The sequence below is a fragment of the Cicer arietinum genome, chromosome 1, assembly GCF_000331145.2.
Source record: "Cicer arietinum cultivar CDC Frontier isolate Library 1 chromosome 1, Cicar.CDCFrontier_v2.0, whole genome shotgun sequence".
Lineage (NCBI taxonomy): Eukaryota > Viridiplantae > Streptophyta > Magnoliopsida > Fabales > Fabaceae > Cicer > Cicer arietinum.
The window spans coordinates 14564423-14579980 of NC_021160.2; the positions used below are offsets into that span (position 1 = coordinate 14564423).

At 30.1% G+C, this 15558-nt stretch overlaps 1 protein-coding gene across 2 annotated transcripts; it reads right to left on the minus strand.

The window, feature by feature from the left end:
• Positions 1-8970: 8970 nt before the first annotated feature.
• Positions 8971-12886, minus strand: LOC101506897 (nucleosome assembly protein 1;3-like). 2 transcript variants are annotated; one of them, XM_004488006.4, is made up of 12 exons: positions 12713-12886; positions 12564-12607; positions 12225-12320; positions 11461-11553; positions 11178-11256; positions 11039-11100; positions 10746-10930; positions 10460-10637; positions 10335-10378; positions 9988-10180; positions 9848-9862; positions 8971-9415 (listed from the first exon to the last, which is right to left on the minus strand). In XM_004488006.4, exons 1-12 carry the CDS (start codon positions 12759-12761, stop codon positions 9347-9349), a joined length of 1107 nt encoding a protein of 368 aa, XP_004488063.1. In that variant the 5' UTR covers positions 12762-12886; the 3' UTR covers positions 8971-9346. The 2 variants fall into 2 exon arrangements, with proteins under 2 accessions (XP_004488063.1, XP_004488064.1); XM_004488007.4 differs by lacking the exon at positions 9848-9862 and having other exon boundaries at positions 12713-12885.
• Positions 12887-15558: the final 2672 nt, after the last annotated feature.

Here is a 15558-nt window from a genome sequence, read left to right on the forward strand (position 1 = left end):
ATAATAATAATAATAATAATAATGATTAATAAGAATACATTTGTTTTGTTTACAAGTTTATAAATTTTTGTTTTAAATTTTAATAAAAAAATAATATTTAAAAGTGTATTTAAAAGAATTCACCCCACAAATAATATTTAATATATAGTTTGTTGAATAGCTTTATTTTAAATTTTTTAAGCAATATTTTAAAAATGTAGTCTTTTGTTCAAATAAATGTAACAATTGAAAATTGTCCCTAAAAAAACCTAAGGGGACAGTTATCATATATTGCCAAAAGACTACCACAGAGACGTTTGAAAATTGTTCCCATAAATATTTTAGGGAACGTTTATACAGTGTTGCAACAATAATGATGACAACAGATATAAAATGTTGCCTTATCCACTTTTAAGCAACACTTTATACATGTTGCTTGAAAAAGTGTTGCTAGAGACTACATTTGTTGTAGTGTGAGTGACTTCCAACTTGTGCAATTATGTAATTATATTTCTTTCAACAAAAACTCAAGTTCAATATCGTAGATCATCATTTAGAAAACTTGACATTTATTTCACAAGGTTTGTTGTTATTAAAGCACGTATCAAAAAAGTTTTGACCTCAACAAAGTCTATCCTTCCATGCTAGATATTTCCTTGTATTTTTTTAATGTCAATTCGGCTAAAAAGAAATGCTTTTGTCTTCAAATGTTGTTAGTGTTCTTGCAAGTACAATTTTTTTCTTCAAGTATAAATTTTTTGTAAAATAATTGTGTATATGAATTAATTAATAATAGGTTGTTTTTTTTACTATGAATAGATTATATATGATGGGGTAGTAACTTTTAAATTAATAAATGTCATGTCATATTAAAATGTGCCATATGATCATAATGAAAAACGATGAGTTTAATTTTAAATATTGAGAAAATTAGGGGATTAAAATTGTTGATTCAAAAATAGAGGGACTAAAATTCAGAAATTACTAAAACAAAGAGACTAAAACAGATAGACTAAAACTGCAATTTAGTACTATGCTTTGGAGAGGAAGACAAAATTATACTTGAAGAAAAATGGTAAAACAAGAATTATAGTAAAGTGTGTGAAAAAAAATACCCTTTTAATCTTAAGTTTAGTAAGCGGAGTGGAAATGATTGTTGGCAATTTACGAGCTTCACTGAGGAACATACATGTAAGACTGCTAAAAATAGACATGCTAAAACCGAATTTTTAGCTAAGGTGTTCATCAATATGTTAAGACATACCCCTGAGATGAAAACTAAGGGCTTGATCGTTGAATGTAAAGAAAAATTGGGTATTCAATTGAACCATGATCAAGCATATATGGCTAAGAAAAAAACAATTGAAATGATATATGGGGTTGCTAGTGAACAATACTCACATTTGAGGAGTTATGCAGAGGAGTTGAGGAGGTCAAATTCGAAGAATACCGTTATTATTCAGTGTGATATATGTAGTAATGGTCTTGTCTTTGAAACAATTTATGTGTGCCTTGAAGAATGTAAAACTGCATTTACTTATACATGTAGACCTTTAATTATACATGTTTCTTGAAGGGTGACCATGGTGGTCAAGTAATGGATTCAATGGGAAAATATGAGAATAATCAAATAATTCCAATTGCCTATGCAATGGTAGAGGCAAAGACTAAATATTCATGGTAGTGGATTCTTACTTTAGTGTTGAGGACTTGACTAGCATACAATTTAGGGATTGGACCTTTATTTCAAACCAACAAAATGGTTTAGAAGTTTCTATTCAGAATATCAATGTTGGTGTAGAACATAGACAACGGAAATTGGAAAAAGAAGTACCCTATAGAAGAGATGAAAGAAGTGTTGTGGTTGGCTGCTAGGGCTACAACAATGGAAAATTGGCAAAGAGCGATGCAAAGAATGAAGGACTTGAATGGAAATGCTTGGATGGATATGATGAAACTTCTAATTGATAAATGGACAAGGTGCGCATACAACACTAACACACTTTGTGACCTACAAGTCATTAATATGTGTCAAGCATTAAAAAAAATCATATTGGAACAACTTGAAAAACCTATCATCACATTGCTCGAATGACTGAAAAATTATATTTTAAAAATGACTGTTACTCAAAGGGAGCTGATGCAAAAGTATACATGTAACTTATGTCCAAAGATCCAACAATTGATGGAAAAGGCCAAAGGGACAGTAGAGGGATGGTGTCCACATTGGGGTGGTGATGTAGAGCATGATCTATTCCATGTAGAAAATGACAATGATCAACATGTTGTTAATTCACACAAAAGGACTTGTGCTTGCAGAAAATGAGATTTGATTGGTATACCATGTTGCCATAGTATTATTGCAAGTGTTATAACCATAAAGTTCTAGAGGATAATGTTGCATCATATTACATGTATATTTAATTTCGCTTGTTAAGTTATTACTTTAAATCAACTTTTGAATTCAATTATTCGCTTATTAAGTTCTTTAATTTAATTTCATTACTTCATACAATAAAACAACTGTTATGACAACATATTCTTACATCATTGATAACGTTTCAGCAAGTGTATTGAATCGTTGCAAGTAATAATAAAACGATAGTACCGAGTGTCGAACTCAAAGATTGCGTTTTACTATCGAATTATATTTAATTACTAAGATTGAACAAAAATTTCTCAAGTTGATTGAAATAATATTTAAAATCAATAACAGTAATAAAATTGATCATTTATAATAAGAAAAATATCATGGATGAGTTTTACTTCAAATTCAACCTTGGTGTCTAATTTGATCATAGTTATTGAATTATTAGCGAATTTTTTTTATTATTCTTGCCCTAATGTCTTAGTGACAGAACCTTTAATTCCAAAGTAACCCCTAATTCCTTAGTAGATTTAAGATTAGAATTAATCATTATTGTATAGGAATTCTCTTCTTAAACTATTGCATCTGCAACTAATTTAATTGGTTTCATTACCTGCATCTATCCCTAGACTACAAATTCATGAATTTCTCATCTCAAGCATTTGTAAAGTCCACTTATGTTTCAAAATACGAATCGTAGAATATTTCAATGTTGATCAAACAATAAAAAGCATTAAACACAAAGATGAGAAAAATAATTCAATAAACTCATGCATATAACTAAAAATCAAATCAGACAAAAAAGGGTTTCATCTTGTTACACTCATTCCTAACAAATAGGGTTTAGTTACTCATGACAGAGATAAAAAATATAGAGATTAGAGAAGAATTACAAGAAAGATTCATGAATGATTCTTGATAAAACAGCTCCAATGATGTTAGAAATGGTCGTCTTTGAGTTTCTATGCTAGGGCACAAGTCTCCAAACTATCCAATAGTAAAAAAGATCCATAAAAAGTGAGAAAAAAAAATTTGTGTTTTAAAACATTCATCCGCGTGCCGCGTGCCCCCGGCGCAAGTGGGCCGATTCAGGAAGGCCGAAATACGCCTCAGGCGCAGGTCTTTGCGCTTCAAGCACACATCATCATATTTTTCTCCTTTTTTGAGTTTGAATTTGGTTCTGGTGTCTTCATGAAAGTTGTAGCTATGGATCTTAGATTTCATTTGTACTTAGTTTGACTCCAATTGGTCATCTACAACTCCCAATATGACTGAACTACTCCACATATGTCAGGTTGATTTCTCGCCAAAATTCAGCACTACACTAAAACAAAGAAGCAACACAAAACTACGAAATATCTCTACTTAATCAAGAAAACAAGAACATAAACATTTCATTAAATCAAAGAACTAAAAAAACAAAATATATCAAATAACCACTTAAATTAACTAATGAATAAAAGATAAATAAGACTAAAAACAGTAAAAAATATGCATATGATGAAGAGTCATCACAACCCTAAACTCAATCTATTGTTTGTCCCAAAGCAACAATTAATTTTAGATTTGGTTGAGTTAAAAGCAAAATTAAACTCAATTTATCAAATCAAATCAAACTCAATTCTCATAGTTCCAACTACTACAAAACATTTATCATGCTCTATGGTTGCTTACAAAAAACAACAAAATTTGTACACTTTAGCATTCATTCATCAAGTTCAACTCTCTCTTCACACAATCTCACCAAAAATTCTCTCAAGTGTTTAGAAAGGGTTATAAATTTATCGCTCAAATCCTAGAACATGCATCACGCTACCATAGGCTTGAAAAAATTATAGTTAGCAATCACAATGCAGCAAACACATACACTTTTGGAGGACTTTCGTGTTGTAATGGTGATTAGGTAAGTGTATGACATTTTGGGATAGTAGGCTTTCCTAGTTGGAGTTAGGCATACATTTTCAAATTATTCTACCGCTTCTTATTTTTATTCACATTTTCATTGTGGAGATTCTCAAACATTGACAAAAGAACCAAGAAGGTATTATTTACCAAAGTACACAAACTGACTTTTTTTTTCTTCTTTTTTTTTTTCTTTTGATTTTTTTGATTTTTTTTTCTTTTTGTGAGAATCACCACCCCAAACTTAAAAGGTTGTTATCCCATGAGTAACCCAAAACTTAGAATTTTACCAAGACAAGACAAAAAAATTCATACATAACTCCAAGTAAGGTGATGTAATTAAAGTCAGGTCTTTGGTTTGTAATGTGGCTAGTAACCGAAAGAAAAGGGCAAGACTAAAAAGGGATAGCAAATGATAACATTTGCATAGGGTAGTTAGAAAGGCTCAAATGACCAAATAAAACTACCTCATTGTGTGCATCAATTACAAGTGATGCAAGTCAGAATTAGTGCAAGTGCTGAAGGGATAACACATGTCTGGATAATCACACAACAAAGAATTAAAGTGTTTAGGCCTAAAAAGCTCACAACTAGGATAATAAGATAGAGTATGAACTATCTAAATGATGTCAAACATGCCATTACAAAATTTATTTAGTTTGTTTTTTATTTAATAAAATGGCAAGTGATACTTCGACAACCAAGGAGTAATCAACAATGCATGTATTAGTGAAATTTATCAAATTGAGCAATGATATGAGCAAAGAAATAGAGTTTAAATTTCAAAATCTCAAACAGAAAACTTAAGAACAAATGCAAGTTGTTAATAATTCTTCATCATAGTGCATGTTTACACACAATTAGAAAGAAACAAATTCAAATAACAAAAATAAGATTGCAAAAATAAAAGTTACCTCTACCTGTGGGTTGCCTCCCACGAAGCGCTTTTTTAAAGACATTAGTTTGACGCATCAACTATTGTCAAGGTGACATATATGATATGAATAACACATCATCCTTCTTCTTCTTTTTGTTTGGTAGAAATTTCATGAACTTGAGAAATAAAAGATGTTTCTTCCATGTCCTTCTCAATTGGACATTGATGAACAAGGCATAGATTGAATCTTGAACTTTATCAATCTCTTATTTTTTCTTTTCCCCGTTCGTCTTTTCCTCTTGCTTATCTTCTTCTACCACAACAATGAAATTATCTTCAATCTTCAACTTCTCTTCCATCTTCTCAAACTTAGCCACTTGCTCAAATAACATCTCACATTGACTTTCAAATCTTTCAGTTGAAATCATGTTATTCTTCAATGAATTCAACCAAAACGTCAGTAATGTGAAAGTCTTTGTCATCTGATTCTTTGAATATAATTTTAGGAGGTAGAGTTTGTTCCAATTGATATTTTTAATATAACACTCATCGTTTTCTGCATCTTTGACCAAAAAATCTTCATATTCTATTAATTCGGCAAGGTTATCAAAATAATTTTCATTCTTATGCCATTCTCCGCAAAAGTCACACCTAAGAGGCTGCACCTGATGGCGATATTTTAAAAATGTATCTCTCGAGATTTGCCCCTCAATCATGCGACATATACCATATATAAGACAAGTATCACACTCTTCATATAATTGTTGTAGAATATCATCATTATAATCTTTCATGCTCTACAACGAATAGTTATCTCAAATAAAGAAGAGATAAACCACTAGCACACGACATTAGCAAGCTCAACAAATAAAAATAAAAAAGATAATTTTTTTTCAAAATTAAAAATAAAATAAAAGCAAAATTTTTATCGTAGAGCAAAAAATTTCAATTAAGTAAATAAATTAAATCCAATAGTGATATGGCAATCCCCGGCAGCGGCGCCAAAAACTTGATAATGTTTCAACAAGTGTATTGAATCGTTGCAAGTAATAATAAAATGATAGTACCGAGTGTCGAACTCAAGGATTGCATTTTACTATCGAATTATATTTAATTACTAAAAATGAACAAAAATTTCTCAAGTTGATTGAAATAATATTTAAAATTAATAACTTTAATAAAATTGATCATTTATAATAAGAAAAATGTCAGAGGTGAGTTTTATTTCGAATCCAACATTGGTGTCTAATTTGATCATATTTATTGAATTCCTTTATTGAATTATTACCGAATTCTCTTTATTATTCTTGCCCTAATGTCTTAGTGACAGAACCTTTAATTCCAAAGTAACTCCTAATTCCTTAGTAGATTTAAGATTAGAATTAAACATTACTGTACAAGAATTCTCTTCTTAAACTATTGCATCTGCAACTAATTTAATTGATTTCATGACCTGCTCTCTCTCTAGACTACAAATTCATGAATTTTTCATCTCAACCATTCGTAAAGTCCACTTCTATTTTAAAATACGAATCGTAGAACATTTTAATGTTGATTAAGCAATAAAAAGTATTAAACACATAGATGAGAAAAATAATTCAATAAACTCATTCATATAACTAGAAAATCAAATTAGAAAAATAAGGGTTTCATCTTGTTACACTCATCCTAACAAATAGGGTTTAGTTACTCATGACATAGATAAAAAAGATAGAGATTAAAGAAGAATTACAAGAAAGATTCATGAATAATTCTTGATAAAAATGCTCCAATGGTGTTAGAAACGACCGTCTTTGAGTTTCTATGCTAGGGCACAAGTCTCCCAACCTCCCAATAGTCAAAAAGATCCCTAAAAAGTGGAGAAAAAAATGTTTTAAATATTCAGCCGCATGCCACACACCCCAGGCGCAAGTGGGCAGATATAGGAAGATCGAAATGCGCCCCATGCGTAGGTCTTTGTGCTTCAGGAGCACATCATCTGTTGTCTGACTTATACTGTATTTTCTGCTCTTTCGAGTCTGAATTTGGTTCCGGTGTCTGCATAAAAGTTGTAACTATGGATCTTAGCTTTCATTTGCACTTAGTTTGACTCCAATTAGACATCTACAACTCCCAATATGGATGAACTACTCCACATATGTCATGTTGATTTCTCACCAAAATTCAACACTACATTAAAACAAAGAAGCAACAAAAAACTACCAAAAATCTCTACTTAATCAAGGAAACAAGAACATAAACATTTCATTAAATTAAAGAATTAAAATAAACAAAATATATCAAATAATTACTTAAATTAACTAATGAATAAAAGATAAAGACTCGTTACAACCCCAAACTTAATCTATTGCTTGTCCCCAAGCAACAATTAATTTCAGATTTAGTCTTAAATAATTAAGCTTAGATGATATTTCTTATTTTGTAAATGACAGTGTTATGTCTTTTTTTTTAAACTTTTAACATTATGACATTTGCTTATAACTTAGGTAACATTATGACATTACTTTGAATGATTGATTTATACCTTGTGACTTAGTTAACATTATGATATTATGATCCATATAATTATTTGACATTTTCTGGTATTTTAGTTATATTTTTATGAACAAAATTTCACACTTTTTTTGGTATTTTTGTAGTTTTTTTACTGGTTTTTTTAGATTTTTATTGATTTTTACTGTTTTTTATTTGTATTTTTGTAAGTAATTTTATTGATTTTTTTTAGTTCTATTTGTCTTAAATTTTGTGATATTTTTCTAGTTTTTTTACTGGTTTTATCGGTTTTAACTGATTTTTTTACTGTTTTTTTCTTCTGGTTTTTTATTGGTATTTTGGAAGTAATTTTTTATTGATTTATAAACTTTTTATTTTTATTTTGCTGGATTTTTTTGTTGGCATTTTTATAGTTTTTGTTCCTGGTTTTTTATTTATTTTTTATGGGTCTTTCTTGTTTTTCTATTGATATTTTTCTAGTTTTTACAAGTAATTATTTGATATTTTACTTATATTTCTTCTTCATATTTTTAACAATTAAAATATTTTTATTTTATAAAAATAATTTATATATTTAAATATAATCTGACATGGCAACAATTTATTAAATAAATAAATGCTACATCATATTAAACTGTGTCACATAAGCATAAGTGAAAAATGATGTGTCTAATTTTAAAAATTGAAAAATTAAAGACCAAAATTGCTAATTTAAAATTAGGAGGCTAAAATTTAAAAATTGTTCAAATAGTAGGAATAGAACTACAATTAAGCATTTGCTATTTTATTGTCATAATAATACTATAAATTTAAAATTATATGCGTGTGTTGCCAAACGATATGTACAAAAATGGCACATTTGGCCCATGGCTAAGAAATAGAGATCAAATTTTGGCTAATAAGTTTTTATTGGAAGTTACGATTTCAATTTATTGAAAATCAAAATATTTAACTTTCAATAAATAAAATTTATATGATTCTTAGAAAAGATAAATAGATGTAAAAGCTCATTTCATCACTCAACATGGTGGTTAATTTTTTAAAACTTTAGCTTAATTGCAGTTTTGGTCCTCTATTTTAGAGGAATCGTAAAAGTAGTCCCCCCATTTTATTTTTCTAAAATTTTGGTCCCCAAACAGAATTTTGGGGAGAAATAAAACGGGAGGACTACTTTTACGATTCAGCTAAAATAAGTATTGAAACTGCAATTAAGCCTAAAACTTTAATTTTACAAAAGACAATGAAAAAATTAAAAACCATGAAAAAACTCTATCTTATACAAAAACCTATAAAATAAAATGACATTTTCGCAACTAAAACTGAATATAAAAAGAAAGAAAAGAAAAAATCAGACTCTAAACATGTCCATCCATGTATTTGGAAAAAGAAAAAAAAATCATTACATTTTTTTTTCACACAAAAACTTGCAGCAATGATTTGCTAATCCGAGTTTACCAGAAACATTGCTGATAATGAAGCACAAACTTTTAAGTATCTGGGAACGAAACCTATAAACTAAAGTACCAACAAATCACAACAACCCTGACTATATAACATCTCTCCAAGAGGAGAGAGACAAAAAAGAGAAAGAGACTCTCAATAAATTCAGACTAGGGAGGAAAATGAATTAAGGACCATGAAAAACCGCATGAAATTGAAACCCACTTTTTCATCAGGCACTAGGACCCCAAAAACAACCGTTCAGCAGTGCATAATGAAGAAATAAACTACTGCTGCTTGCACTCTGGTGGTCTTTCGCCCTGCTGACCATCACCGAGCTGAGCTATTCCACCCTTCTGAAAATATAGATACAAAATGAAAATCATTAATACATCGTCCAAATCCATAAAATTTTTGTAGGCCCCACCATTTTTATATGGGTACTAAATAAATCCACAGGGCAAATAATGGACAGTGTGACGAATACAGTGATGTCAATCGTGGATCGCGGAAAATAGCAATTTGCTCAAATTTGGCTACACTACTGTACTATAGTGTCGTTATAGCTGTTATTTGAGAATATTTTGTACTAAATCATGTCTGCAGATCAATAACAGTTTATTTGAATTCCACAATGCTATATTGCTATAGTGCCACTACAGCCATTATTTGACACAATGGTCAAATATAGTGATGATTAGCAATAATGCTAGCATCGAGCAAACAAACTTAAAAGTAAAGAATGTCTCTAATATGGTTTCATTTATATCAAGTTAAAATATCTTTACCTTACTTGCTGATGACTGCAGCATCGTTCCAAAGGAAATTAACAACAGAGGAAAGGTGAAAAAAGAGTTAATTTGAGTTCAAACTTCAAATAAAAAAAACAAACCAACAATTCGGCACTTCAAATCAAACAAGATCATACCTTCTTTTTAGTCTTAGTCTCTTCCTCCTCTTCATCATCATCTTCGTCCTCATCCTCATCTTCATCATCCTCATCAACATCATCATCTTCATCCTCATCTTCGTCATCCAGGTCTCCAAACTCCTCTCCCTGAGCAGCTTCCCCAGTAAACCATGATACAGCATGGGGGATGATCTTATCTCTTATTGTTGACCTGAAGAAGCATAAAAAACCATTTAACGATAGATTCAAGATTACAAATAGAAAAAAGCATCATGAGTCAACAGTTATGCTATAACAGCACATCAGAATTGTACAGGTAAGAGTTGAACACAGCTGAGACAAAAGTAAAAGGCAATTAAGCTTACCCAATTTCATAGTCCTGTTCCATCTGATTCTGAAGTTCCTCAGCCTGTTACAAAATAAATTAAATTGTTCAAGCAATAGTAGAAAGTTTCATATTTATATTTAGCCTTGAGTTATTATGCCATACCAAATCTTCATCAATATCTTCATCATCATCAGGGACTTCTGGTGGATTGAAAAAGTTGAAGAAACTTTCACAGGTTTCAGTTTTGGTAATTGGTTTAGCATTTTTTGCACCCTTCTTGGGCTTTTTCTTCAAAATCTTCTGTGTCAGGCATTTTCCCGGAAGCCACTGAATTTCCGTCCTGTAAAAAGATGCAGCAAGTAAACCTTATTCGTGTTCCAGCCAACCCCTTTTGACAATATTATAAGCTATGGAAAACTAATAGCATCATGCCAAAAGGCCAGCTTACCCAATAGCTTTCTCCAATATAGGTTCATCCTCATCAACCATATGATATGTTTTTGTCAAGACAGAGTTTGAAAAGTAAGGATTGGAATCAAAGAAGAACTCAAGCTTGAATCCTTTAGGGTCTTCAATCCTGTTCCACTTAATATCCTTAAGAAACTTGAGAGCACCTTCATCGCGCTCCGAAATCTACTTCATGGAAAAGCAGGGAAAACATAATCACATAAGTAATTTTATGGCTAAAAAACTCAAGTATATAATGGTAAGAAGTTAAGAATTGAACACTTTTCAAATTACCTCTTCAGCTAACACATCATTATTTTTCATTGCATTGAGCCAAAATGAAGGCACTCCTTTCTCTACACAAGTCACAAGAAAATTGTTTAAGTGAAGAACTGAAAAAATAAAAGAGTAAGGTATCAATTCGAGTCACTACCTTTATCTTCTTCAGCTTCGGCTGTAGTTTCACTTGCTACCCCTTCCACTTCAGCGACACCATTCACAATTTCATAACGCTGCATCCATTTATAAATAAGTTCAGTGACCAAGATATTACCTCAAATGTTCCCATACTAAACAGATTTAGTAATTACATTAAGTATGATTAAATTGGACAGCAGAATCAGTGAAGTAATGCCTTCCTCATTAAATTGTTTAAATAGCATCATGTCTGATATGCCATTTTATCTATACAATCAATAACAGAATCCTCAGGATACCTTTGTGTACAATGGTTGATACAATTTTTGGTATTTAGCTTCTAGAGCCGCTCTCTCCTCCAAAAACTTTGCTTCTAATTCATCATGTTGACCCTGTACATTCATAAAACAATTTCAGAAGCTGACATCATGTGAAAACCTCATCTTTGCTGGGAAGCTAATAAATAAAAAAGAAAAAATAATATATGCTAATAACATGGAATATAATGCATAAAATAATAGAGCAATTAACAAATTGATTTAACATTATACAAGAGTAGAAAGGTACAACCATAGAGAACAAATGCAATTTGCAACTCAGAATAAAAACTATTTTACCCACACAAGATATATAGTCAGGGTCAAATTTTCAATAATTATACAAAAATATATTAACAAAATGAAAAAATGGAATAGTCTTGCCTAGTCCAAATAGATTTCTAAGTGCATAAAGTTAGGATCAAAAGAAATATGAAGTTCAGATGTCAATTCTCACTAGTGAATGTTAAATAATGTCTAACATTCATGAAACATAATGATTTCACAAAGCAAAGGAGAGTCTCAGCATAACGGTCAGGAGGGACAACAATGCAACTAGAGGATCAGGGATGGATTCATGAAATCAGCCTCTAACAAAAACTAAAAAAGACAGACTACTACAAAAACCAACGGTGAATCCAAGCCTTCTCCGATAAATAGTCTTCTTGGAAGGATAATAATAGTAAATAATAACTCAACAAATCATCAAACACGCTTTCAAAATTATACATGTTTAGAAAATATACCTGAATCTCTCTGAGAACTTCAACACGCTTCCTGACAACAGGGGATAGACTCTCTAGAATATCAGAGTGTTGCCCAGCAAGACTCTGTATCTTGCTCTACACACAAATTCAATCAAAAAAGTAAATTTGGAAAACTACATAATAATAGTAAATAATAACTCAACAAATCATCAAACACAAACCTAAAACAAAACAAACAAAACTGATATTCAAAATTAGGGTTTCAAAATTAGATAAAAATAAAGCACGAAACTTTAGAAAACAAAAAACGCAAGGGTTTACTATGATTAAGCAAAAAGAGACAAACAAATTGAGTAAGTGATGAAGAAAGACGCAAACCTTGAGAGCGTTAACTAGGTCAGCACGATCCTCTTCATTGAGAGCTGCTTAGAAAAAAAAAATCAAAATTCAATAAAAATAAAAATAAATTGAATCAAATTTATGAGAGAGAGAATAGAAGTGATGATAAAGAAGGAGAAGATGCAAACCAGAAGTGAGATCTGCCATGTTGAAAGTTTCTTTGTTGTTGTTGGTCATTGAGAAATGAGAAATGGAAGAAACAAAGGTAACAGCAAAAAAGTAGAAGCTAGAGAGAGAAAGAGATTGGGGAGAGAGAGGGTTTTGATTGTAGTATCTGTCTGAAAGTGTCAATAATCCTTTGTGGTTCTCTCTCCTTTTAAAAGCCCTTCTCCCTCTCTTCCTTAATGTTTTAATTAAAATTATTATTTTCTTTATAAAAGAAAATAATAAGCTACTATTTTGATCTCTCTCTTCAAAACAATTCTATTTTTGGTCCGTGTATGTAACGTTCATTTTTTTCAGTGGTGTTAAGTGGGTGACGTCTATGTGATTGAATGATTTGTTATTTTATCTCAAATGTAGGTATGATAAATAAACATGGACTAAATTGACATTAATTTATAAAAAAAAAAATTAAAAAACTAGATTTTAAATGAAAAAATTTGTGTTTTTCTCTTCTTCAATTACCTTAGCTCCTTTCTCCTTTCTTTTTTCTTCTACTTTCAAGGACTTTAATGACAAAAAATATTATTTTTGGGTCCATTGTGATTATATTTATAACTTTATAATCTATAATGTCTATTCATATTTTACAATATTTATAGTCACTTGAAATAACACAAAAACCATTACAAACTACTCATATTAAAAACTACTCAAACTATTAAACGCAATTTACGACTTGTGAAACCAAATCATATGCAATATTTGCATGACAAATACACCAATTACAAGTATTCTAAACATCTTTATTTCAGAAGTCATAGAATCAAGTTTGGCATTAACTTCGACCTTGAACACTTCATCATTTGCAAAGTGCCTTATCAACCCATATAAAGTGTTTGAATTGAAGTGTATGTGGTTTTTCATACTGTTAATGTAGTTTCTATTACTTCAACTGACTTTAAGTATTGTAAAATCAAAATTAACATTCTATGTTGTAAAGTTACGAACATAATGACAATGATCTCCAAAAATAACATTTACTGTCACTATAGTTCCTGAATTGATAACTTATAGTTAGAGAGATCACTGTATGTAATAACTTATTTGGTTTGATGAAGGGAGAGGAAATAAGAGAAAATATTTTTGAGGCAAAATCTCTTAATAAAGATGTTTTAATGATAAAAAAAAAGACAAATATCTAATTAAGTATAATTTTATTAAGTGATCTAATATGTGCTCTTGAGTGTTTTAATCAAAAGACATATTTTTGTGAAGTTTAAATAAGTTTTTGAAACATACTCATATATGAGCACATTAATCATCCTCAAAATTAGAAGTGTTCATCATCAATTTCATTAGTTGAAGAACCTAAGATATATTCATTGATGACAATCAAGACATAAATGACAATAAATATTGATTTTATTATTCAAACAAACAAAAAAGCATGTCATAGTACAAAAGAACATTCTTATGTGACATAAAGAACAAAGAGAATATTGTGAAAGAGGTAAATTGACTATGTTCATGTGTGTAAAGACAAATTCACTTTTTAAGAAGATTATATTATATTTTCCAATAATACTTATGCATGTTATTCAGAGTTGAATACATTCAAACATGATGACTTTGAAAAGAAAATGTCTTGTATTGCAACTACAAATGACAACTCATTACAAGCTCACATGAGATGCTTAAGCAACATACTCTAACACCTTGGAACATGTGCCCAACGGTTATATGTGTCCTTTGCAACAACAATGAGTCTTCCAAAGTCAAAAAGTAGAAGGTGCTTCAAGCTGCAATTTCCAAGAGATTGTAATCAAATATATTTCACTTAAGTGCAAAGCAATCAAAGTTATCTTCGATATCAAGAAACACATTACTGCTATTTGTCATAAATTTTATAATCAAACTTTTGAGCTAATATTTCTCTAGAACTTAAAGCTTTGAACTTTGAATACTTAGGAAATTTGAGCTCTCAAATTTTTTATGAATTGTATGGATTTCTTAGTTTATGAGTTCGAGCTTTCTTCTTCAACTTTGAGTATCTATTTTTAGAATAAATTAGGGTTTCACTTTTTTCCTTGTAAAATATGGATCATATATTTCTTGTGAACAAATTTTGAATGTATCTTCTTATGAATAATTTTGAGAGTTTCTTCTTGTGAATAAATTATGAGCATATCTTCTTTTGAAATTTTTTTGAGCATATCTTATTTTGAACATTATTTTGACTATATCTTTTTTTGAATAATATGTTGACCATATCTTCTTGTGAATAATATTTTGATCATATTTTATTGTGAACAATATGTTGGCCATATCTTCTTATGAACAACATTTTGACTATATCTTCTTGTGAACCATATTTTGACAATATATTCTTTTCACTTTAGTCAAAGATTTCCTTCAATTATAATTATGAATCATATATAACTTCATATTGTGTTCAAAAATTTATTCATGTGAACCTTCCTCTTGATTGATTGGAGCGAGAATGGATTCAAGCTTGTTCTTGGATCTTCATAAATTTTGATTCAACTAAGTCTTTTCTTCAGAGTTAATTCTTTCAACTAGAGTTGTTGACTTTCCATTAGAGTATTTAACTTTCTTGCTGGAGTCAAACGCTATGTTTCATGGATAATAATAGTTAGAGGTAGAATTGTGTGACTTAGAATTAGTGGCTTTGGGCAAATCACATTGTTGAATCATCAGAGTCAGTGCAACATTATAGGCTGCATATCATAGGCCACATTTAGAGTGTGTTGCAACTTTTGATTATCAGAATATGAGCTTTGAATGCATAACTTGACAATCTCTTGAGAGTTAAGGATAACTTGATATTAAATCTTCAAAGGCACGCTAA

Coding starts and splice junctions, on each gene's coding strand:
- LOC101506897 (XM_004488006.4), bottom strand. CDS start 12,761: ATGACCAACAACAACAAAGAAACTTTCAACATGGCAGATCTCACTTCT. Junction 12,321..12,563: donor ACCTAGTTAACGCTCTCAAG/GTTTGCGTCTTT, acceptor ATTTGTGTGTAG/AGCAAGATACAGAGTCTTGC. Junction 10,638..10,745: donor ATATTGGAGAAAGCTATTGG/GTAAGCTGGCCT, acceptor ATCTTTTTACAG/GACGGAAATTCAGTGGCTTC.